Genomic DNA, 25,474 nt, shown 5'->3' with positions numbered 1-25,474 from the left:
ACTAGTCTCAGCCGTTCTGCTGTGGGTAAGCTGAGTAGGCAGTCAGCAGCTTCAGGGCCTTCTGTGACATGAATTTGAGCTTGAATTGATCTGTTCTTGTAGGTTAGTGTTGTGGAAAAACGTCCTAGGCATGGCAGTGGTTCCTTGGACATCCAGGTGTAGACACACACTGCAGCAGGCTCCAGCTTTGGTTTCGGGCACATCTTTTTATATTCCGTTATGCAGATATAGTTCAGTGACGCTCCCGTGTCCAGAACAAACGTGGCAGAGTAATTTCCCATTCGAATATCTAGCCGGGGGTATTTCTTCGGCTGGTCTGGGTCACTGTCCTGCGATATGGGAGGGAGTGAGGACGATTCTCTGATGTCGACCTGTGAGAACGATACGATGCCTGGGACTGGGTGCTGGACCTGGAGGAGGTGGTTGATCGGTCTCTTCTTCTGTGCACTGCCCTCGCATGGTGACGTGTCCCAGCACTTCGTCTGACTGGCCTAGTTTCTTTACGCCTGGTTTGGCACATAGCTTCGAAGTGATTATCTCTCCGGCATCTATGACATTGTTTGCCCATGGTTGGGCACGTGCCAGTGTGTGGATATTCTAGGCAACATCAGTAGCAGTGCGGCGGTTGTTTCCGGATTGTGCTGCATCTGGTCCCGCCGTGGGACGAGCTCGTAGGTTTGTCAGGCCTCCGATGATCCAGCCGACGTCTGGTGTCTGTCTGGGATTGAACTCGGAGAGCTTGTTCCCGCTTTTCTGTCTTTCCGGACTCCATCTTCGTTGCGTGCTCTTCGGCTTGGTCATTTATGCGTGTGAGTTCTTCAATGTCGTCAAGCGAGTAGTGTTTTTTAAGGAGTTGACGTTACAGTCATTCGGATTGGCATCCCTCGATGATGCGTAAGCGCAGTGCGCCATCAGTGTTAAAGTTGTCGAACTCGCAATATCGTGCCAGACGCTTTAGCCCTGAGATGAAATCGCCCATTGATTCATCGCATTCGCGAGATTGAAGGTGTAGCGTTCATAGTCTAGGTTGCGTTTATGGAGAAATTTTCTGTCCAGAGCGTCCTTCACGTCGGCATGTGATGCAGTATCTGCTGGGAGCAATTCTTTGATTATCTGCACAATGTCTCTGCCCACAACATTTTTTTGCACTATAAGTTGATGGTCAGGATCGTCTACTCTTGAGCCTTTCTTAAAGTCTTCGAAATCTTCTATCCGGTTTTTCCACTTTGGGCCCATACTGTTTCCTGACATCAATATCAGAGGTTCAGGGGGTTGCAGGAACGATAATATGGGTCCTCGTGGTGCAGCTGAGGCCGGACCGGGTGTTGCATACTGCGTGGAGTCAGGTCGATTGGACATGGTGATATTCTGCGATCTTCACTGTCCCTTCTGATACTCCTTGTAGCTTTACAGGGCTTTTTCTGTTTAGGAAGCGACCCCTTGGGCAAGGGTCACTTCCTTGGGGCTGAATAATTAATAAAGACTTTTCTGCCCCCACTGGGGGCAGATCGGTCGACTAACTAGCCGTTTCTGCTCCCAGGGGGGCAGAAAAGCCCACTAGACACCAGGGATGTGTTTTCTGTGTTTAGGAAGCGACCCCTTGGGCAAGGGTCGCTTCCTTGGTGCCAAATAATCAATAAATACTTTTCTGCCCCCCCTGGGGGCAGATCGGTCACCTAACTAGCCGTTTCTGCTCCCAGGGGGGGGCAGAAAAGCCCACTATACACCAGGGATGTGTTTTCTGTATTTAGGAAGAGACCCCTTGGGCAAGGGTCGCTTCCTCGGGGCCCAAAAAATAATTAAGACTTTTCTGCCTCCCCTGGGGGCAGATCGGTCACCTAACTAGCCGTTTCTGCTCCCAGGGGGGGGCAGAAAAGCCCACTAGACACCAGGGATGTGTTTTCTCTGTTTAGGAAGTGACCCCTTGGGCAAGGGTCGCTTCCTTTGGGCCAAAAAATTAATTAAGACTTTTCTGCCCCCCCCTGGGGGCAGATCGGTCGCCTAACTAGCCGTTTCTGCTCCCAGGGGGGGCAGAAAAGCCCACTAGACACCAGGGATGTTATTTTTGTAGTAACATAGCATATTATAATGTTTTTTGTTAAATTTTTTGTGAATTGCAATTGTAATGTTTTTTAATTTTTTACTTTTTTGTTCTAGGTGAAGGCTTTTGCTCTTTCCAGTTTGCGTGTTCGTTACTGGTGGTTCTGCTGTTTGTGTAGTTTGGTAAGAGACTTTTTTCTTTACAATGTAAATGTGTTTGATTTCTCTGCATGAATTTTTTGTGCAAATGGTGTAATAATAGCAGTATGTTTTGTTTTTGAGTGACAAAAACTGTCTGCATTGGTGCTCGATGTGTATTTTGTTGTCTTGAGAGTAATTTTTTTCTTTTTTCTTCTTTCTAATTGGATATCGTTGCTTTTTGCTGTGTCACTGCAGAGTAGATTCTGGTGAGTGTAGCTGTCTCTTGTAATTGAATTGTATAGTTTTTGAGTACATTGATCTTTGTTGTAAAGGTACACATTTCTTTACTTACTTGGTTTGCACATTGTTGGTTGTTGTTGACTTGTTTGTGCAGTCTTCTATCTTAGTAAGTATAATGGCTAGCCGCAGGATTACTGCTCAGCAGGTTGTTGGTTTGCTGTTTGAGTCTTCCTCTGACCATGGTTCAGAGACTGACTCTGCATCTGAGGGAGAGGAGGCAGGGGACGATTCTGGCAGTGAGTTTTCTCTCCATATGGAGTCATCGGATGATGAAGATACTCTTAGTGCGGATGAAGTGCCTGTGTTAGAGGAGGAGACTGATGTGCCAATAGTGCAGCAAGTGGCATCTGGGCTGCAGCCTGGGGCTGCAAGGCTTCCCGTTGGTGTAGTGCGGCAAGGCTTCTGGGCTGCAGGCTGGGGCTGCAAGGCTTCCCTTTGAAAGTGATGACCTCTGGGTTGCCCCTGGCATGGTGCAGCCGGCATTGCCAGAGTTTTCTGGTGTTCCAGGGTGTAGAGTGAATACTGAAAACTTTTTGCCGATAAATTTTTTTCAGTTGTTTATGGACGATGTGTTTTTGGCAGAGATTGTTGAGCAGACTAATTTGTATGCCGAACAGTTTTTGAGGGACAACAGTGCCAGTCTGAAGCCACACTCTGTAGCTACCCGGTGGACTCCCACAAATCTTGAAGAGATGAAGAAGTTCTTGGGTTTAACTTTTTTGATGGGCTTGCTAAGGAAGCCATCAATGTCTTCATATTGGTCTAGCAGTCCCTTGATGGCAACGTCTATTTTTCCGGCAGTCATGAGTCGTGACAGGTATTTGCTTCTGCTTCGGTTGATGCATTTTGTTGATAATGGTTTAGCGTTGCCACGAGATCACCCTGAGTGTGACCGTCTTTTTAAGATTAGGCCTGTCCTTGATCACTTTGTTGATCGATATTCTGAGATTTATGCTCCTGGGAAAGAAATTGCAGTGGATGAGTCTTTGGTGTTGTTCAAGGGCCGCTTGGTTTAAGGCAATACATTCCTAGTAAGAGGGCACGCTATGGAATAAAGCTGTATATGCTGTGTGCCAGTAGGACTGGATATGTCTCTAATTTCAGGGTGTACACCGGTAAGGAATCCAGGAGAAAATTATTTGGGAACTTGTTAGAGGATTTTTTAACAAAGGCCACCATTTATATGTAGATAACTTCTACACTGGTGTGCGGTTGTTCAGGGAATTGGCCAAAGTGGACACTGTTGCTTGTGGCACAATCCGCTCCAACCGTAAAGGTTTCCCAAAAGAACTTGTTTGTCAAAAGCTTGTGCGGGGACAGTGCAGTGCGTTGCGTTGCGAGGAGCTTCTTGCTGTAAAGTTTTCAGACAGGACAGATGTCTACATGCTGACTACCATCCATGATGAAAGCACTGCACCTGTGACTGTTTGGGGTCAGGTCGCTGAAGCGCGCAAACCTGTGTGCATTTTAGACTATAATAGGCACATGGGTGGTGTTGACAGAGTAGATCAGACGTTGGAACCTTACATTGCTCTTCGTAAGGCTTATATTTGGTACAAGAAGTTGGCTATCCATCTTTTCCACTTGGCAATGTTTAATGCTTTTGTTGTGTTCCAGGATTCTTGCCCTGAGTCAAAGATGACTTTTGCTAAGTTTCAGGAGTCTGTACTAGGCAGCCTTGTTGTAGTGGAACATGCAAGTGTTCCTAGAGTTGGAGTGGTGGAGGATGTTGCTAGATTGAAAGATAGCCACTTTCCTGATCACATTCCTCCCACACCCTCAAAAGATTTTCCCAGTAGGAGATGTAGAGTCTGTTGGCGAAGAGGTACGCGGAAGGAGAGTCGTATGTACTGCCCCGACTGTCCTTCTCAACCTGGACTGTGTGCCCCTGCTTGTTTTAGAGCGTACCACACGCAAAATAATTTTTGGGAGCATTCATGAGTGGTAAAGTGAACTGCCTGGTCTGTATTCTTTGGAAAATTTGATTCTGTTTCAAGGTTGGTGTTAGTGCAATGTATTTAGTTGCTGATTTTGTGTTTGAAGATTTGTATCTATTTGCGATTTGTTTGTGTTTTTATTTTTTTCTAAAAAAATCCTAAATGTGATGGCGGTGTGTGTAGGCTGGCGCTTGGCTGTTGTTGTGTGTAGACTGGCACTTGGTTGGTGGTGTGCGTGGAATGGTGCTTGGCTGGCGGTGTGCGTGGACTGGCGGTGTGCATGGACTGGTGGTGTGAGTGGACTGGTGCTTGGCTGGTGGTGTGCGTGGACTGGAGCTTGGCTGGCGGTGTGCGTGGAATGGTGCTTGGCTGGTGGTGCGCGTGGAATGGTGCTTGGCTGGCGGTGTGCGTGGACTGGTGGTGTGTGCGGACTGGTGCTTGGCTGGTGGTGTCCGTGGACTGGAGCTTGGCTGGCGGTGTGCGTGGATTGGCGATTGGCTGCCGGTGTGCCTGGACTGGCGATTGGCTGGCGGTGTGCCTGAACTGGTGCTTGGCTAGCGGTGTGCGTGGACTGGTGTTTGGCTAGCGGTGTGCGTGGACTGGCGCTCTGCTAGTGGTGTGTGTGGACTGGCGCTCAGCTGGCTGTGTGTGAGTAGTGACTTTCTGCTGGTCACTACACACACTGCTAGCTGAGTGCCACTCCACGCAATCCATCAGCCTGTGTAGTTGCTGTGTCAGGATTGTGGGCGTGTGAAAGTGATGGGCCCTTGAATGACGCTGTGTGCTGGTGTGAGTTTTGTTATGTGATGGGCCCGCGGCTGGCGGTGTGAATGGTTTTGTATGTCTCACACGTATGAAAGGTGTATGAATGGCCTGTAAAGAGGTTGGTGCCTTGTCGTGGCTTTACAGCTCACGAGCTGTGAGTCAATGGTTCAGTTTCTCGCCCTTTCAATTATTAGCAGTGCATTTCATTTTTGTGAAATCACTTGCTAATACAATTTTATCTACTGAACCATCACACCCTCGTGCCAAATCCAAGCAGTATGTGTGTGTGCTTGAGGATTAGATGGCTGTGCAGTAATATTTGTCTTTCTGAAGCAGGGTGATCCTTGTCCCTTATTGTGAATTTTGTAATGTGTTTTGCTTTTGTGCGTGGTGGTGTGAATGGTCTTGTTTGTATCATGTATGAAAGGTGTGTGAATGGCCTGTAAAGTGGTTGGTGCCTTGACGTGGCTTTACAGCTCACGAGCTGCGAGTCATTGGTTTGGTTTTTTGTGAATTTAATTATTGACAGTGCATTTCATTTTTGTGAAATCTCTTGTTAATAAAATTTAATACACTGAACCATGACTCGCCCTCGTGCCAAATCCAACCAGTATGTGTGTGTTTGAGGAATAGATGGTTGTGCAGGAATCTTTGTCTTTAGTTTCTCTGCCAAGGTGTACTTTCCATGTAAGAATAACCCACCAACTGTAGATATTGTTGAAAACCCTTGGGAGTTCATGGTGATGTCTCTTGTGAATTCAAAAAGTTTTTTAATCCCCAATGTCCTGCAAACCTCAAAATGTCTGCCACATTTTCATTGCAATATTGTTCCAAAATTCTCACGCTGTAGAAACAAACCAATAATTATGTCTAAACTATCTGGTTTTGGAACGGGGGTCATTTGGGTTTTTGGCCCGGTGCTTGGCGGCCATCTAGGGAAACCTACCTAACCCATAAATTTCTGAAAACTAGACATCCGGGGGCTTCCAGGGAGGTATGGCTTGCGTGCTTCCCCCAACTTTTCCTTACCCAGAATCCCCTGCAAACCTCAATTTTATCAGGGAAAATCACTTTTTTCACACATTTTGGTGTGGGAAAGTTGTGGCATCACCGGGCTCACACAAATTTTCCACCACCCAGCGTTCCCCCAGGTCTCCCGGTAAAAATGGTGCCTTACTTGTGTTGGAGGCCCAAGTATCAATGAATGAATTCTTGCTTTATTTCGATTTTGATTACAAATCATAAAATCATACAATAAAATGATCACACATAAAAACATAAAAACATGATATTTACAAATTAAAAAAAAAAAAAAAAATGTATGCCCCACCTAATCTTTTACAAGGAAACAGAGAAGGGCATATACAAATCAACTATTTAATCTTTAGTTATGACGATTCACAACCAACATAATAAATCCATTAAAGTTAAAAATGACATTACATTTTTATATTAATACATTTCAGAACTGGTCTCCGTGGAATATTAATCTAAATTCCTACGATGGCAAACAATACATTTAAGAAAGCTACCTACTATAAATACCAACTGGTCTCCCTCCAGTATCTGTAAAAAAAAGTCAAGCTGGGCGACATTGTCTGTGTCCAATACGCCTCAGGAACGGAATAAGCCGTTTTTTCCTGGGTTCAGTATAGAATTTACAAAAAAGAATGGTGTGCAAAGTCGATTGTAAAGAAGTGTCATCACAGGAACAGGTAGAAAGTACTTTAGCCCAGTTGTTTCGCGCTGGAAATGCAACCATTCGATGGAAGAAGTTCATCCTAAATCTTACCAGTAGATAACGCTCGTAACTCGTGGTATTAAAAGTGAGGTACGGCTGTATTGTAGGTACCAATTGTATCATTAAGCTGTGGGTAACAGAAGGTTTAGCGGCTTCGCTCATCAGTCTCAGCTCCTCAAGATGGGCGAGACCTTTCTTTTTTAGGGCCTTCCTCGAAACCTCACGTATTGAGGAGGGATTATGATAATATTTATCCCAACCCAAGTCGTGAAAAAATCTTGCAATGTACCACAACCATCTAGATCTACAAGCATTGTCCATGGTTAGACAGTCGGATAGAATAGACTGGGTAAGGGTTGCTTTATCCGAAGTCCAAATCCTGCGCCATAATAAAAGAGGTTAGACTATGGCTAGGTCCTTCACATGTACAAGACCCAGCTCTGTGTGACAAGCCAAGGTGCCCGCACTCCCAGGAACTGCAAGAAGAAACCTCAGAAAATAATTTTCAACTCTCTGAATGCTATCCGTACCCACGTAGCCCCAGGGACCCGCCCCATACAAAGCCACAGATAACCATTTAGCTTTATAGATCGCAATAATTTCAGGGGGAGCTCTATTTCCCAACTTCCTGGTAAAATTGACAAGGGCTGTAGTTGTTCTTAAGAAAATAAGTTTTCTTGTTTCTACAGCCGGTTTCCAGGATAGTTTGTGATCTATTGTTATGCCTAAATAGGAGTATTTTTGTGTAGTTGCTATTTTTTCTTGGTTCATATAGATACCCCTCATTTTACTTATGCTTTTGTGGCCAGAACTTGCTCTCATGACAAAGGTTTTACTGATATTTATCTTCAGGTCAAGGCCTGCCATAAATGTGGAATATCTGTCCAAATTCTTTTGAAGTTCACGGGGGGTACGAGCTAAAATGACGGTATCGTCTGCATAAAGGAGTGCGGGTATTGGACGATTGTTCACCATTGGAAGATCCTGGCACCCCTTCATCATCTCTCTTTCCAGCCCATTAGTATACAGTGTAAAGAGGAAAGGGGCCAGGACACACCCTTGCCTAACCCCTTTTTCTACTGGGAACTCTTCCGTCAACTCCCCCCCACCCCATAACGCACTCTTGCAGTGGCATTTGAGTAAAGTTCCCTCACAAACTTGACCAAATTCAATGGAGTCCCCATATCAACCAGTAATGTCCAAAGCTTGGAGTGGGAAACGCAATCAAATGCAGACGATAAATCCACATAGACCATGTACAGGTCTCCTCCTTTGATGTAAACATACTTATCTATCAGAAGTGAGAGGTTTAAGGCATGCTCCATGGTCCCCAGACCCTGGCGAAACCCGTACTGTAGATCTGAAATAATCCTGCCATCATCCGCCCAATCTTGCAGTTGCTCTAAAATGACTCGACCTGCCACCTTTCCAAGGGAGTCTAAGAGAGAGATTGGACGATAGCAGGTTACTGACTCCCGGTCACCTTTTTTAAAAATGGGAACTAGTACGGATTTTGACCATGAAACCAGTAAGCCTATATTACAAGTTGCGTTCAGGACTCTAGTTAGAAGGGGGGTCCAGAGGTCCATTTGAGCTTTAAATAAGTCGATAGGGACGCCATCTGGGCCCGGTGCCTTCCCATTTTTACTTGCAGTCAGAGCCTGGGCAGTTTGTTTCAATGAGAACTGTAGGTCGATGGGATAGACACTATCTGAAACGTTCCGGGAATTAGTGTTCTGAGGTTTTGGGTCCTGAGGTTTAACAGACTCCAGAACGACTGAAAAAATCTTGGAAAAATGGAGAACCCATTCCTTTTCTTCTATTGCTAAATCTAACTTTGCGTGATTAGTATTATCAGTTAAAAAGGGAGCCTTGACCACTTGCCAAAAAGCAGTCGAATTTTTATGGGAGCAGGTTTCATGCAATTGGGCCCAAAGTTGGTTTTTTAGTTCTTTTTTCCTGTTTTTTAATGCAAGGTTATAAGCTTTCCTTAATGATGTTATCTCGTGTGGGATCCTCACCAATTTTCTCAGTGCAGTTTTTAAATTAGAATAGGCAACCATGCACTCGTGGTTGAACCAACCCTTCCTCTTTTTTGACTTATGTTTTATTTCTACCCACAGAGCCTCGTTGATCGCTTTAACGATCAATTCAAAGTTGGCAATGACTTCTGTATGTGTAGTATCTGGAGTAAGGCATTTCATAATGGAGGGGTAGGCCCTCGCTATCACTAACTTTGTTATTTCCATAGGGTCTGCTTTCCCCCATTTAAGCGCATATCCATTTAATCTGCTTAATGCCAGATTATTTTGTGATAAAATAGAACCCAGGCCACTCTTCGGTTTATAGGACAATGAGAGAGAAATGCTGAGAGGATAATGGTCGCTTAGCACAATTATGTGTCTAGTGAATCCTGCATCTATAGTCCTCTCACCATTTGAGAACAAGATGTAATCTATAGTTGTTTGGTATCCTCTCCCGTGAAAAGTAGGGGCCAATGTTAAATTCTTATTATTCAGGGTATTTGCCTGGACCAGGTCTAACTCGAATAAGGTTTCATTCAAATAATTACCTAGGGTGAAATGTCTAAAATGTGGAATGGGGTTTTCAAATTCGTCCTGGATACCACAGATATTATTATTACCAGTAAGGCATGGTCCCAGGTTGAAATCCCCCCGCCAAATAATAACCTCTTCATTAGTTGTCTTCCTTGTTTTGGTTATTAATATGGACCGGATCAAGGATACCAAATTCATTGTCTCGACATCAGGAAGGTTATTGTAGAAACTCAGCCTAAGAATCTGAAAATTAGGGTCCAGATTTATGTTGAGATGGGTGCCTAAAGCAATCAACTTGACGTTTAAATGGGGGCCTAGGGTGTACGACCTGGTGTTGGAGTAAAGGTCTAATGCAATCGTCCTGATTTCGGAATGGGGGCCTCGATTTAGTTTCAGAGGTCATCAGTGCTCTAGGGTAAAAGTAGGGCAATACACGTGCTGTGATTGCATTGCTGCCATTTAGGGGAAACCAGTTTAAAACATGTCTAACTGCCCTTTTATCTCTGAAATTTATTATAATAATATCCCCCATAATATCTTTTGTTCTGTGTCCTAGCCAGGGAAGACGCCTAACATATAGAATTTCCCCATTTACGTTTGGAGGAAGTGGCCGGTTCTGCCTAAGCCAAAATATGACTTTATTTTTTAGCTGGCTTTGATCTTCTAACTTCCCATCTTCTAGGACTGGGACTCCCGTGAGGACCACCACAAGCAGAGCCGCTTCCGGAGGCAGTTCCACATTATGCCTCTTAGGCAAGGATATCCTTACAGAATCTTCATGGCCTTTAGGTTTTTGGGCAGTTCCTGAAAGAATAGGTTTCCCACCTACCTCAGCCTCTTTTTCTCTAATTTTTGCATTTTGCCGAGATTTTTGGGGGGACATTGGGTTCAGGGTTTTTGATTTAACTTGACTTATGGATTTTGCTCCCTTTTGGACAATGGTGTTTGGGGCTGATGCAATAGTTAAGGGCACTAATGGGGGCTTTGGTAAATCCTTAGTTCCCTCTTTGATTTCCCCAATTGCCTGTTCTAGGTTCCCCAACTGTTGGGCTATTCTTTTTAGTCTCTCTGCTAAAGGCAATGTGAGAGATCTAATCAGTTTTTCAATACTTCCCATTAGGTCAGTGCCCAATGTTTCTATTATTGGGAAGTGTAATGGAGCAGCCGATGTGGGTAGTGTGGGTGCATTGGAGGAGGAGCTCTTAGAGTTACCAAAATTAGGTAAATTGATCTTGTTTCTCTTTAGTCCACTCCCCCTCTTTCTCCTTTTTTTCGGTGGCGGGCCCTGTACTCGAGGAGTTTTCGGAGTTGTATTAGATTTTTGAACAATCTCTACAATTGGTGACAGTGTTTCTGACAGAACTTCTGCCTCTGGTATTGTGTTACTAAAAGAAGCAGAAAGGTTTACACTCAAGTCATTATTTGACTTGGGTGGGGGGGTTCTATCTCGGAGGAGTAACGGTATGTTGTCACAAAGAGAAGCAACATCAAGACCCTCGCTTTAGCAGAGCGTGCTGGAATGCGGTGACATGGCTAGCTGTAACGGGCCCAGAGATTAACGTCTGTTCTTAATAAGCTCAACAGAACGGCGTCTCCCGGCCCGTCGCTCTGCAAGTGCGATATCACTGTCAATTCCTGTGGCAGCCCTAATGACATAATTGTCTAACGTTCCTAGATTAACTCCTCCTCCCAGTGAGGATTTTTCTTTAGAGACAGGCAAGGTCATAATGCGTGCTAAACAATTATGGGTGGCTAGTCAGATCACACTGAGCCTTTAGTGCTGTCTAAAACAGAACTGTAATCATACATTTAACAATTATCAGGGAGGCCAAATGAGGAGCTTTAAGTGGAACTGCTTACTAGCGTCTTGTGCAAACAGTCCATCCTCACCGTGGGTTGCAGATTGAAGGGGGGAGGCCCAGCCCAGCCTCCTCTGGCCTCTGAGGGCCACAGAGGGCCTGCCCTTTGCCCGGGCTTCGCCCAGCGCGATCCGCGCGCGATTCCGCGACGCGGGGTCTGCCTGGAATTTAAAGCGCCTCCGGGCGCGGTGTCAGCTGTGTCGAATTCCTGGTGGAAGCAGAGCAGGCTGGAAAGTGTAGTCTCCCTCCTCTGGGCAGCCGCAAGATGACCAGCAGCGGCAGCGGGAGGGAGACCAAAGATGACAGCGGGAGCGTCAGCTAACAAAGAAGCCCTCTATCCAGGGGCAAGAGAGTAAAGGGCAAATGCGGTTCAACCCGCTCCTCCGGGGCTGCCTGGAATTTAAAGCGCCTCCGGGCACGGTGTCAGCTGTATCGAATTCCTGGTGGAAGCAGGGCAGGCTGGTAAGTGTAGTCTCCCTCCTCTGGGCAGCTGCAAGATGAACGGCAGCGGGAGGGAGACCAAAGATGACAGCGGGAGCGTCAGCTAACAAAGAAGCCCTCTATCCAGGGGCAAGAGAGTCAAGGGCAAATGCGGTTTAACACCACCCAGCGTTCCCCCAGGTCTCCCGGTAAAAATGGTGCCTCACTTGTGTGGTAGGCCCAAGTACCCGCGGCAGGCAAGGGCCCAAAACGTTGTGAGGCGAAATCCGCATTGCCTAACAAAAAAATGTATGGGCCCTTGCCTGCCGCGGGTACTTGGGCCTCCCACACAAGTGAGGCACCATTTTTACCGGGAGACCTGGGGGAACGCTGGGTGGTGTTAAATTTGTGTGAGCCCGGTGATGCCACAACTTTCCCACACCAAAATGTGTGAAAAAAGTGATTTTTTCAGCTAAAATTGAGGTTTGCAGGGGATTCTGGGTAAGGAAACGTTGGGGGATCCACGCAAGCCATACCTCCTTGGAAGCTGCCGGGTGTCTAGTTTTCTGAAATGCGTGGGTTTGGTAGGTTTCTCTAGATGGCCGCCGAGCACCGGGCCAAAAACACAAGTGACCCCCCTTGCAAAACCAGGTGGTTTTGCAATAGGCCACTTTGATGTCACCTCACTATGTTTTGGGCCCTTGCCTGCCGCGGGTACTTGGTCCTTCCACACAAGTGAGGCACCATTTTTACCGGGAGACCTGGGGGAATGCTGGGTGGTGTTAAATTTGTGTGAGCCCGGTGATGCCACAACTTTCCCACCCCAAAATGTGTGAAAAAAGTGATTTTTTCAGCTAAAATTGAGGTTTGCAGGGGATTCTGGGTAAGGAAACGTTGGGGTATCCACGCAAGCCATACCTCCCTGGAAGCCGCCGGGTGACTAGTTTTCAGAAATGTGTGGGTTTGGTAGGTATCCCTATGTGCCGGCAGAACTAGGGTTAAAAAACTACAGCAAGGCACTTTGCCAAAAAAGGGTCATTTTTCACTGCAAAATTGAGGTGTGACCACGTTACGTTTTGCGCCGTTTCCTGTCGCCGGCACTAGGCCGACCCGCACAAGTGAGGTACCATTTTTCTCGTAGGACTTTGGGGAACGCGGGGTGGGTGGAAATTTGTGGATCCACGCAGATTCCAGAACTTTCCAACACAGAAATGTGGGGAAAATGTGTTTTTTTTGTCAATTTTTTACGTTTGCAAGGGATTCTGGGTAACAGACCATGGTGGGAGGCACTCAAGTCACCCCATCCTGAGTTCCCCTGGGTGTCTAGTTTTCGAAAATATATAGGTTTGCTAGGTTTCCCTAGGTGCCGGCAGGGCTAGGGTTCAAAAACTACAGCTAGTCACTTTGGCAAAAAAGGGTCATTTTTCACTGCAAAATTGAGGTGTGACCACGTTGCGTTTTGCGCCGTTTCCTGTCGCGGGCACTGGGCCGACCCACACAAGTGAGGTACCATTTTTCTCGTAGGACCTTGGGGAACGCGGGGTGGGTGGAAATTTGTAGATCCACGCAGATTCCAGAACTTTCCATCACAGAAATGTGGGGAAAATGTGTTTTTTTTGTCAATTTTTTAGGTTTGCAAGGGATTCTGGGTAACAGACCATGGTGGGAGGCACTCAAGTCACCCCATCCTGGATTCCCCTGGGTATCTAGTTTTCAAATATATATAGGTTTGCTATGTTTCCCTAGGTGCCGGCAGGGCTAGGGTTAAAAAACTACAGCTAGTCACTTTGCCAAAAAAGGGTCATTTTTCACTGCAAAATTGAGGTGTGACCACGTTGCGTTTTGCGCTGTTTCCTGACGCGGGCACTAGGCCGACCCGCACAAGTGAGGTACCATTTATCTTGTAGGACTTTGGGGAACGTGGGGTGGGTGGAAATTTGTGGATCCACGCAGATTCCAGAACTTTCCATCACAGAAATGTGGGGAAAATGTGTTTTTTTGGTCAACTTTTTACGTTTGCAAGGGATTCTGGGTATCAGACCATGGTGGGAGGCACTCAAGTCACCCCATCCTGGATTCCCCTGGGTGTCTAGTTTTCAAAAATGTATAGGTTTGCTAGGTTTCCCTAGGTGCCGGCAGGGCTAGGGTTCAAAAACTGCAGCTAGTCACTTTGCCAAAAAAGGGTCATTTTTCACTGCAAAATTGAGGTGTGACCATGTTGCATTTTGCACCGTTTCCTGTCGTCGGCACTAGGCCGACCCGCACAAGTGAGGTACCATTTTTCTCGTAGGACTTTGGGGAACGCGGGGTGCATCGAAATTTGTGGATCCACGCAGATTCCAGAACTTTCCATCACAGAAATGTGGGGAAAATGTGTTTTTTTGTCAATTTTTTAAGTTTGCAAGGGATTCTGGGTGACAGACCATGGTGGGAGGCACTCACATCACCCCATCCTGGATTCCCCTGGGTGTCTAGTTTTCAAAAATGTATAGGTTTGCTAGGTTTCCCTAGGTGCAGGCAGGGCTAGGGTTCAAAAACTACAGCTTGTCACTTTGCCAAAAAAGGGTCATTTTTCACTGCAAAATTGAGGTGTGACCACGTTGCGTTTTGCACCGCTTCCTGTCGCGGGCACTAGGCCGACCCGCGCAAGTGAGGTACCATTTTTCTCGTAGGAATTTGGGGAACGCGGGGTGGGTGGAAATTTGTGGATCCACGCAGATTCCAGAACTTTCCATCACAGAAATGTGGGGAAAATGTGTTTTTTTTGTCAATTTTTTTACGTTTGCAAGGGATTCTGGGTAACAGACCATGGTGGGAGGCACTCAAGACACCCCATCCTGGATTCCCCTGGGTGTCTAGTTTTTAAAAATGTATAGGTTTGCTAGGATTCCCTAGGTGCCGGCAGGGCTAGGGTTCAAAAACTGCAGCTAGTCACTTTGCCAAAAAAGGGTCATTTTTCACTGCAAAATTGAGGTGTGACCACGTTGCATTTTGCACCGTTTCCTGTCGCCGGCACTAGGCCGACCCGCACAAGTGAGGTACCATTTTTCTCGTAGGACTTTGGGGAACGCGGGGTGCATCGAAATTTGTGGATCCACGCAGATTCCAGAACTTTCCATCACAGAAATGTGGGGAAAATGTGTTTTTTTTGTCAATTTTTTACGTTTGCAAGGGATTCTGGGTGACAGACCATGGTGGGAGGCACTCAAGTCACCCCATCCTGGATTCCCCTGCGTGTCAAGTTTTCAAAAATGTATAGGTTTGCTAGGTTTCCCCAGATGCCGGCAGAGCTAGGGTTCAAAAACTGCAGCTAGTCACTTTGCCAAAAAAGGGTCATTTTTCACTGCAAAATTGAGGTGTGACCACGTTGCATTTTGCACCGTTTCCTGTCGCCGGCACTAGGCCGACCCGCACAAGTGAGGTACCATTTTTCTCGTAGGACTTTGGGGAACGCGGGGTGCATCGAAATTTGTGGATCCACGCAGATTCTAGAACTTTCCATCACAGAAATGTGGGGAAAATGTGTTTTTTTTGTCAATTTTTTACGTTTGCAAGGGATTCTGGGTGACAGACCATGGTGGGAGGCACTCAAGTCACCCCATCCTGGATTCCCCTGCGTGTCAAGTTTTCAAAAATGTATAGGTTTGCTAGGTTTCCCCAGATGCCGGCAGAGCTAGGGTTCAAAAACTACACCTAGACTCTTCGCAAAAAATGTGTAAATTTTTAAGTGTGAAAATGTTCACCTTAGGTTTTGAGCCACTTCCTGTCGTGGGAACTATGCCTACCCACACAAGTGAGGTACCATTTTTATCGGAAGACTTGGGGTAGTTCGAATATTTAAAGCAACTGTTATTACCTATTGATTTTTGATGCATTTCTCCCTTCCAAATGAAAGACATTGTGTAAAAAAAAAGTTATTTTGAAAAATGACCAATAATTGTCATGCAAGTATGAGTATTCCCAATTTCGAAAATGTGCAAATATGCACTGTTTCTAAACTCTGTAATTTGTTTTCATTTCAGAAATACATAGGTGTCTTTCATACCAATTTTTCCATGTATACATTTTCACACTATAATTGCTATATACCCGGAACAAAAAAAAAACCCTTAACAAAATGCTGCTCAGTTTTTTACTCTGGGTTCGTTGGGCTCTTGGTGAACCTACAAGTCCTATATATCCCCACAACCAGGAAGGACCAGCGGATGTAACAGTACATTGCTTTCAAAGAGATGTCATAATTAGAAGAAGTTACTGGAGAAAACGTTGACACAAAAGGCTGCTTTTTTCAACTAATTTTTAATTTTTCCTATATTTAACTGTTAGTTTCTATAAAAAAACCTTGATGGATCTACACAAATGACCCCTTGCTGAATTCAGAATTTTGTCTACTTCTCAAAAATGTATAGCTTTCCTAGATCCATTATTGCTTTTCTACCCATTTCTACCATTATCTGGAAGGAGGTTGAAAGCACAAAAAATTGCAAAAATAGGGTATGTCTCAGACAAATGACAAAACTGTGTAAAAAAAGTTGGATTTCTGACAACAATCTGTCATTCCCTAAAAGCAGGAGAAATGGTGATTTCAGCCCCACAAACCCTTTTTTGATATAATTTGCAGAGAAAAACCCAGACGCTTTCATTTGCAGCCACTTTTCCCCATTTTTCACAAAAAAAACAAAATGTTGCTGTATTTTGACTAATTTCTGGGAACCCTCTAGGAGAATCCACAAACCCTGGGTACCTTTAGAATCCGCATGATGTTGGAAGAAAAGGACGCAAATTTGGCGTGGATACCTACTGTGGTCAAAAAGTTACAGGGCCCTAAGCGCGCACTACCCCAAATAGCCCAAAAAAGGCTTAGCACTGGAGGGGAAAAGGCCTAGCAGCGAAGGGGTTAAGACTTTTGGCTTTCACAAAGGAAAATTTCGATCAAAAGTCAAAGTTCATGACTTTCAGTATTTACAAAGGTAAACTTAGGTCAAAAGTCTAAGTTTACGACTTTCGGTATTCACAAAGGTAAGTTACAAGTAGTATCTTTACGTCTACAGTCGGGGCGGAATCTCCACCCTAAGTGCGTCGATCCCACTCTGCACCCGGATTATACTCTCCAAGTGATCAGTTCTTTTTGTAATCTGTTCTATTTATTTATTTATTTGTTGAATTTATAAGACGCAACAGCTACCCAAAAATGGTTTCTCAGTGCCTGGACGGAACTGGAAGCAGAAGAGAGGAGGTAGGAAGAAGTTACTGATTAAATAACCAGGTCTTAAAAGATCTGCGGAAACCGGTATAAATGGTTTCTTTATGGATAGCGAGAGGGAGAGTATTCCAGAGGATCGGACCAAGATATGAAAAAGACCGACCACCCATCCTAGCAAGTTTGAACCTGGGCACCGTGAATTTTTCAAGAGTAGCGGAACGAAGATGGCGAGTAGGGACATAGGGGCACATAAGAGAATGCAAATATAGTGGTGCTGAACCCCGTTTGATCTTAAACGTGTAACTCAGGGCTTTGAATTTAATACGGTTTTCCCCCCTGAGCCAATGTAGATCACGGAGATAGCCAGAGATAGGAGTGATTCTGGGAACTCTGCAAAGAAGTCTTGCTGCAGAGTTCTGAACCAGCTGCAGTCTACGGGACACAGCCTTGTTCGCATCCAGAAAGAGAACATTGCCGTAATCCAGCCGTGAGGTGATAAGGGCTTGGACCACTCTTTTCTGGGTGGTATTAGGAAGCATCCAAAGGATCTTCCTAAGCCATTTTAAGATGGTAAAACAAATGGCTGTGACCTTGACTGCTTGATGATGCATGGTCAAAGAGTTATCAATATGAACGCCCAGGTGATGGACATGGCTGGAAGGCTGCGGAAGAGTACCCATCTCGGCCGGCCAATGTAGCGGGCCCCAAAGATCTTTCTCTTTACCAAGGATTAAGACCTTGGTTTTGTCACTGTTTAGTTTCAGATAGTTCTGGTTCATCCATGTTGCAATTTGCCTGAGACCCAACTGAAGGCAGGATGTGGAGCAGGGGTCAGACCGTGAGAGTGAAAAAAAGATCTGAGAGTCATCAGCATAGGTAAAATGGGTCAGACCAGCCTGTTCGGCAATGTCAGCTAGAGGCCTGACATACACGTTAAAAAGCGTGGGGCTCAGTATGGAGCCTTGGGGTACCCCATAGGGTGATGGATGGATATTGGAACTATCCGTAGCAGAAAAAATCTGAAATGTACGGCCATCCAGAAAAGAGACAATCCAGTCCAAGGCAGAGCCACCAATGCCAGAGGTCCTCAGTGTGTTGACTAGTATGGGGTGGGAGATAGTGTTGAACACCGCGCTGAGGTCTATCAGTATGAGCGCAATGATGTCACCAACATCCAGATGATGGCGGAGCCTCTCTGCAACCCCCAGCAAAGTGGCTTCTGTGGAGGACCCGGTTCTAAACCCAGCTTGAGAAGGGGGGAGGATATTGCTAGTCTCAATAAACTGGGAAAGATGAAGCTGGATGTGCCTTTCAAGGATCTTGGAGAAAACAGGCAGAAGGGAATTCGGTCAGTAATTTGCAAGGGTAGTAGGGTCAACAGTGGGTTTCTTTAAAAGAGGAGTCACCATAGCGTGTTTCCAATGTGAGGGAACTTTGGACTCAAGTAGAGATGAGTTTAAAACATTCAAGATGACATGCATATGGGAAGGATCAAGTGGCTTAAGAATGGAAATTGGTAATGGATCATTAGGAGAGCCAGACTTTACTTTGTCTAAAATAATAATAAGGGAGTCAAAATTAAGAAGTGGCCAGGATTCTAGAAGGAGAGGTCAAAATTATGTTTTATGTCCTGGTGATGGCTCTTTACATTTTAAAATAAGGAACCAAGGGGCATATCAGCAACAACCGGCGATAATTATCGCTAAGCGCACTTAGCGCTAGGATAATTATTGCCGGCTAACGTGGATGTTTATCGCTGAGATAGCGTGCTATTAGCAACGCGTATCTCAAAAGCGATAAAAATCCTAGCGCTAACTGCCTAACGTGAGATTATCGCTGGAAACCCAGCGATAATCTCACAAAATGTGGCGTTAGCTTGTTGACAGGGCCTCACAAACTTAGCCATGATATCCACCTTCCATAGGATATCATGGCTAAGTCAGTCCTGAAGCAGGCGTAAGGAAAGTAGCGATAACAGGGGTTATCGCTACTTTTCCTGCCGCTATGCTTCATAGCGTGGGGCTTGATGATAGGAGAAATGATGCAAAGCTGGGCGTTAAGATTTTGTGCTCTAATGCAAGGTTTCACGCGTTAGCATGACCTTGCTAATTAGGCGATAAAATTATCGCTGCTTTTCGGCCGAAAACGGCCGCAAAAGCGGCGATAATTTTCTATCGCCGCCTTGTATATATGCCCCCAAAACATCAATGAATCAGACTGAAATGATCCTTCTAAATTACTCAACTGCTCTGTAATCATTATAATTCACAAAATAGTGTATCATGATAAAATGATCAGTGTATTTAATGAAATATGTGCCAGCAAATTGCAGACCCCTACTTTGCTCCTGTCCTTGGTTTCTCTTATTTATCACTGCACGAGGAGTAATTTAACAATATACAATTGTGTTATAAAAATCTTTGTTTCAATAAAATGACTATGCGTACAGTTCTTGTACTGGCTAAGAATATAGTTTCTATATTCACAATATACTTCAACTTCATCAAACCAAATAATTCTGTTAAGAGATCTGTGTTAGACTCTGGTATAGTGATTCATTTGCTATAAAAGTGTATGCCACAAACCTCCGACTACCCTTTGCTAATTAAGCTTTGAATAAATGGTACTTTACATACAGGAAAGTTAAATGCATACCATATTATCGTAGTGGCAATTTTAGGTACATTTACACTCAAATATTCTAAAAATTAATTATTCATACTGTCAGTGGTTATCAAAACAAACTGGCATAGAGCCAGCCCTCCTGGAGTTATTCTTGCCCTTAATGAATAGCACAATGGTTGCCACCATTTCAAAGTTCTAGGGGCCCTATTTACAGAACTAATCTGAGGCAAAATCCTAAACGTACTACTTTTGATATTCACAGAATGCACTCACTACTTTTGGTTAAACTTACTACTTTTGGTATTAACAGAAGGCATTTAGTTGTAGTTACTACTACTAAATGCCTTCTGTGAATACCAAAAGTAGTAAGTTTAACCAAAAGTAGTAAGTTTCACCAAAAGTAGTAAGTGCCTTCTGTGAATACCAAAATTAGTACGTCTAGGATTTTATCCCAGATTATAAGGTATAAGGACTTATGCACTGCTGAATTGTATTTTTGACGGTTCCCCTGCAATTACAATGTGGTCTACTCCATAGACAGAGACTGTCTCCAAACATAACATTGCTTCATTATTTCTTCAGGCAGAGATGAATGTATGAAATGTCCTGACGACAAATGGTCCAATGAAAATCATGATCACTGCATCCTAAAAGTGACTGAATTCCTCTCGTTTGAAGAGCCCCTGGGACTCACACTCACCATATTTGCTGCCTTCTTGACTTTCATCACTTCTTTGGTCCTTGGAGTCTTCATTAAATACAGAGACACCCCCATCGTCAAAGCCAACAACCGTGGTCTCAGTTACCTTCTTCTTGTCTCCCTCATGCTCTGCTTCCTCTGCTCGATTATATTTGTCTGTCGTCCTCACAAGCTAACCTGCATGCTCCGACAGACTGTCTTTGGGGTGATATTTTCTGTCAGTGTCGCCTCTGTTTTGGCTAAAACCATTGTAGTTGTCATTGTCTTCAAGGCAACAAATCCCATCAGCTCTGCAAGGAAGTGGCTGGGATCAAAGACACCAACATGTGTAGTCTCTATCTCTTCTTTGATGCAAGTTGTTATCTGTGTTGTTTGGCTGGTGAGATCACCTCCTTTTGCAGAGCTAAACATGGTGTCTTATAAGGAAAAAATGATTGTTGAGTGTAATGAAGGGGGTGCCATCTTCTTCTACTGCATGCTGGGATACATGGGCCTCCTGGCCACAGTCAGCTTTATAGTGGCCTTTCTCTCAAGGAATCTCCCTGGAAGCTTCAACGAGGCCAAGCTGATCACCTTCAGTATGCTGGTGTTTGTCAGTGTGTGGATCTCCTTCATCCCGGCGTACCTGAGCACACAAGGGAAGTACATGGTGGCCGTGGAGGTGTTTGCCATCCTGTGCTCAAGTGCTGGACTCCTCGGATGTATATTCTTTCCAAAATGCTATATTATTTTGAGAAGGCCTGAAAGAAACACTAGACACAATCTTATTGGTAAAAAAAAAACAGTTGTTTCTTCCAAAAGTCAATAGAACCACAGGTACCGCAAAATAGTGTAATGGAATACACAGGGTGATAAAAGCAGGTGCCTGTACCCACACAGAGGTATCCTGTATGATTCTAAATTCAGGAAATGGGAAAAAACTTATACCAAATGCATAATATTATATCTTGGACCATAACAGGGTTAAACGCCCAAAAGAATTAGATCAATAATGTTTGAAGTTCACTTGGGTAACACACACATTGAGGTTTAGGCGACAAAGGTGAAAGATTATTACAACAATAAAGCAGATGAGCCTACGATGACCCTCTCTGCCAAAAAACCTGCAGTGTCTATTTCCATCCTCCTCAGCCACAGAACCTCTAGCGTGCTGTATTCATTCTCATCAGCCACATAACCGGTAGGGTGTCTATATCCATCCTCCTCAGCCACAGAACCTGTAGGGTGTTTATATACATCCTCCTCAGCCAGAGGATCACAAGTAGCCAGTGAGACTGCACTGACCCTTTCTACCAAGAACCTGAAGGGTGCCTATATCCATCCTCCTCAGCCACAGAACCTGTAGGATCCTTATGTCCATCTACCTCAGCCACTGAACCTGTAGGGTGCTATATCCATACACCTTAGCCAGATGAGCACCAGTGGGCAGTGAACTTTCACACTTCTGATAAGGGCACCCTATTTACTGGAGGAAGTTGTCCTTATTGTGGAGCCAAATGAACCTTCCTGCTAGCTCATATGTGCTAAATATATTCATTTTTTTAAAGTCACAGTGAGACCCTTGCCTTAAAAGATCAGTTCACAATTGACCTGATACTATCATCAGGGCTTTAAGTGAGGTAAAAAAACCGTTGGAGAGGGTTCAAAAAGGGGCATGACCTATGTATTCAAGGGAGTGGCTTAAACAAGTAAATTAAACCATCCAACAGGCATGTTGGTTCCTCTGAGCTTTTAGTGATTGCATCCACATATATAACTAGGCCTGGGCGGTGAACTCCGCTCTGTTCGCGGAGTTTGCAGAGTTTTTTTAACTCCGCATCCCTGGAGCTCATGGAGTGCAGAAAACTCTGCTTCGCGATGTGCAGCGGAGTTTTTTTCCCTGCTCGCGATTGTAAACGGTAAATTTGCAAGCGCAAACGGTAAGATCGCAAACGGCAATTTTGCGAGTGCGAGCTGCTGATCGGGTAGAATTTCTACCCGAGCAGCAGGAATACCAGCACAAACTGCAGTTCGCACTACACTCCGCCACTCGCAGAACTTCCCGGAGTTTTTTTGTAACTTCGCGGAGTTCCACGCACCAAAACTCCATGAACTACGCCCAGGCCTATACATAACACAGCTGACTTAATCCTACAACCAATCAGAACTAATGATTTTGTCAGTGGGTGTTGACTATTTAAGATCAATGAGTAACAATAATGATTTTGTTGTAAATAATATTGAAAGTGTTTCAATTCTGAAATTACAAGATTGTAAATTAGATATTACTGGTCTAGTGAAAGAAGTAGTGGTGTTCAGAGTGTTTAAATCACTCCAGGTATATTCACTTAGTTAGACATATACGCCATTTTCCTCTCTCATCTTGTCCATTTTCATATCTTACACCACATCTCTTCCCTGTTCTGCACCCTCTTTTCACTCTCTCCTGAATGCACTTCCTCACATCTCTAAATTTTATTTTACCGTTGACTGTCAATATTTTGACAACTGTGTACCTCCTTCAAATATACGATGTTACATCGCGGTGTTTACACCGCGATACCTTTAGATCGCAGGCATTACAAAGCAAGTTGTTACAAAGACTTGCGCTTGAGTGCGCGTGACTTAGGAATAGTATGATCTACTATTCCAACTCCAGTCGTAGGGAAGGTGTTGGAAGAGTAAATCATACTATTCATTAGGTTATAGTGCCATCCAGCGCAAGTCATTGTAATGACTTGCGTTGTAATACTCGTGTTGTAATAGTATTGCGGTGTACACAGTAAATGTATCTTGCCCTAGGCACACAGGACCGGCACCTTATGCTAGGCAAACATTAACTGCACTGTGTACAAGGCACACAGTAACTGCATCTTATGCTATGCACACAGTAACTGCAACTTATGCTAGGTATACAGTAAATGTGAGCTAAAAAAGGGGAAACACCTGGACCTTATATCTTTTAGATATGGAGATGATTTCTCATAAAGATCAAACACCTTACTTTAATTGTCTGAACAGGTATTTTTATTTCACCTTATTTTTCAAAATTCTTTTTTCATTTTCATACATTTATTAAAGTGTGCGGAAAGAAAACAATGAAGTCAATAACACATTATCATCGTTACACTATCATTACAAAAGACATAGACATTACTACATTGATACATCACAACACCTTAAAAAATACTAGCGACAGCATAAACTTCTTACACCAAATAAACAGTGTGGTACACTTTTTTTTGGATCCTACACACATTCAAAATTGTCTCAACGCGTTTCGAGTCCCTGGCTTACGAGTACAGAGGCTCTCATAAGGGCTTCTGAATTTTATGACCGATGATGCTGTCTGTAGTGGGTATAAAAAATTAGTATTAGTGATAGGGCTCCCACCCTTTTAATTGATTTCTACCTTACAAAACATATAGGTTGGACCATTAAAAAATGAATGAATATACCTGGTGGAAGGCATTCCTTAATGCAGACTTTAAGCTTCTTAGGCTAGGAGTTTGAGTATTTTCTGGCAGTAATAAAAAAGGAGGAAGGGAATTATAAAGCTTTGTATTATAAGGTTATTATTAATAATTATTGACCATAGCTAATAATTCCTACCTTCTGAAATTCAGACCGATTCTAATTTATGTTCGTTCTTTCTAGCGCGGCTGGGTACTCTTTGGCTAGCTGTAAAGAAAGGCTATCGTTTAGCAAACTACGTGAATGTGGCATTGGCACTACTGCTATAAGTCACCTAAGCCAGTAATTAACACTGTTTTTGGAAGCATACCTGATTGTGAGGTGCTTTCATCAACAAAGTAACAGTAATGGCATCCTATCCTAGGCACACAATAAATCCATTGTATGATAGGCGCACAGTAACTACAACATATGCTACTCACACAATAACTGCAGACTATGCTTGGCACGTAGTGACTGCATCCTATGCTAGGCACTCAGTAACTGCATCTTATGAAGGCACAAAGTACCTTCCTACTTTCATACTCTACTAAGCACAGAGTAACTGCATCTTATGCTAGGTACACAGTAACTACACCTTGTACTAGGCACACAGTAACTGCACCTTGTACTAAGCACATAGTAACTGCATCGTGTACTCAGCACACACTAACTTCATCCTATACTAGACTCACAGTAACCGCATTTTACAGTAGGCACACAGTACCCGCATCTTTTGTTAGGCACAAGAAACTACAATTTATGTTAGGCACACAGTAACTGCATGCTATGCTTGGAACACAAAAACTGCATCCTATGCTAGGCACATAATAACTGGATCCTATGCTAGGAACACAGTAACTGCAAATTATGCTAGGCACACAATAACTACATCATATGCTTGGCACAAAATAACTGCATCTTATGCTTGGCACACAGTAACTGTGTCATATGCTAGGCACTCAGTAACTGCATCCTATGCTAGGCACACAGCAACTTCATCCTCTAATAGGTAAAGACTAACTGCACCTTGTACCAAGCACATGGAAAATGCACCGTGTACTAAGCACAGAGTAATTGTGTCTCATACTAGGCACACAGTAACTGCACCTCCTACTAGGCGCACAGTAACTGTATCTTATGCTAGGTACACAGTAACTGCATCTTATGCTAGGCACACAGTAACTGCATCTTGTGCTAGGCACACAATAGCTGCATCTTATACTAGGCACACAGTAAGTGCATCTTATGCTAGGGACACATTAACTGCACCTTGTACTAGGCACACACTAACTGCATCTTGTACTAGGCGCACAGTACCTTCATCCTAAACTAGACACGGAGTAACTGCACCTTACACTAGGCACACAGTACCCCTATTTTATTCTCGCCATACAGTAACCCCAACACTGTGCCCATATTTTATACTTGGCAAACAGTTAATAGTATTTACACAGTAACTGCATCCTATGCTAGGCACACAATAACTGCATCCTATGCTAGGCACACAGTAAATCCATCTTGTACTAGGCACACAGTAGTTGCAGCTCATGCTAGGCACCAAGTAACTGCACCTTGCACTAGGCACACATTAACTGCACCATGTACTAGGCATACAGTAACTGCACCTAGTACTAGGCACACAGTATCTTTATCCTAAACTAGGCAAGCAGAAACTGCACCTTACACTAGGCACACAGTACCTTTATTTTATTCTTGGCATACAGTAACCCCAACTTAAACTCGCCACACT

The 25,474-nt window shown here is 44.3% G+C and overlaps 1 protein-coding gene across 1 annotated transcript in view; it reads left to right on the top strand.

The window, feature by feature from the left end:
• LOC146808542 (vomeronasal type-2 receptor 26-like) overlaps positions 1 to 21,097 on the top strand; it is a 31,399-nt gene extending 10,302 nt beyond the window's left edge. The window contains exons 2-3 of the mRNA XM_085623992.1: positions 2,792 to 2,805; positions 20,176 to 21,097. Coding sequence (XP_085480118.1) covers positions 20,186 to 21,097 — 912 coding nt within the window. The 5' untranslated portion in view covers positions 2,792 to 2,805; positions 20,176 to 20,185. The remainder of the gene's footprint in view (positions 1 to 2,791; positions 2,806 to 20,175) is intronic.
• The last annotated feature ends 4,377 nt before the right edge of the window (positions 21,098 to 25,474 follow it).

Source organism: Triturus cristatus, chromosome 8 (assembly GCF_964204655.1).
Source record: "Triturus cristatus chromosome 8, aTriCri1.1, whole genome shotgun sequence".
NCBI lineage: Eukaryota > Metazoa > Chordata > Amphibia > Caudata > Salamandridae > Triturus > Triturus cristatus.
Note: the sequence above shows the minus strand (reverse complement) of the source record. Positions and strands in the feature narration are given on the sequence as shown.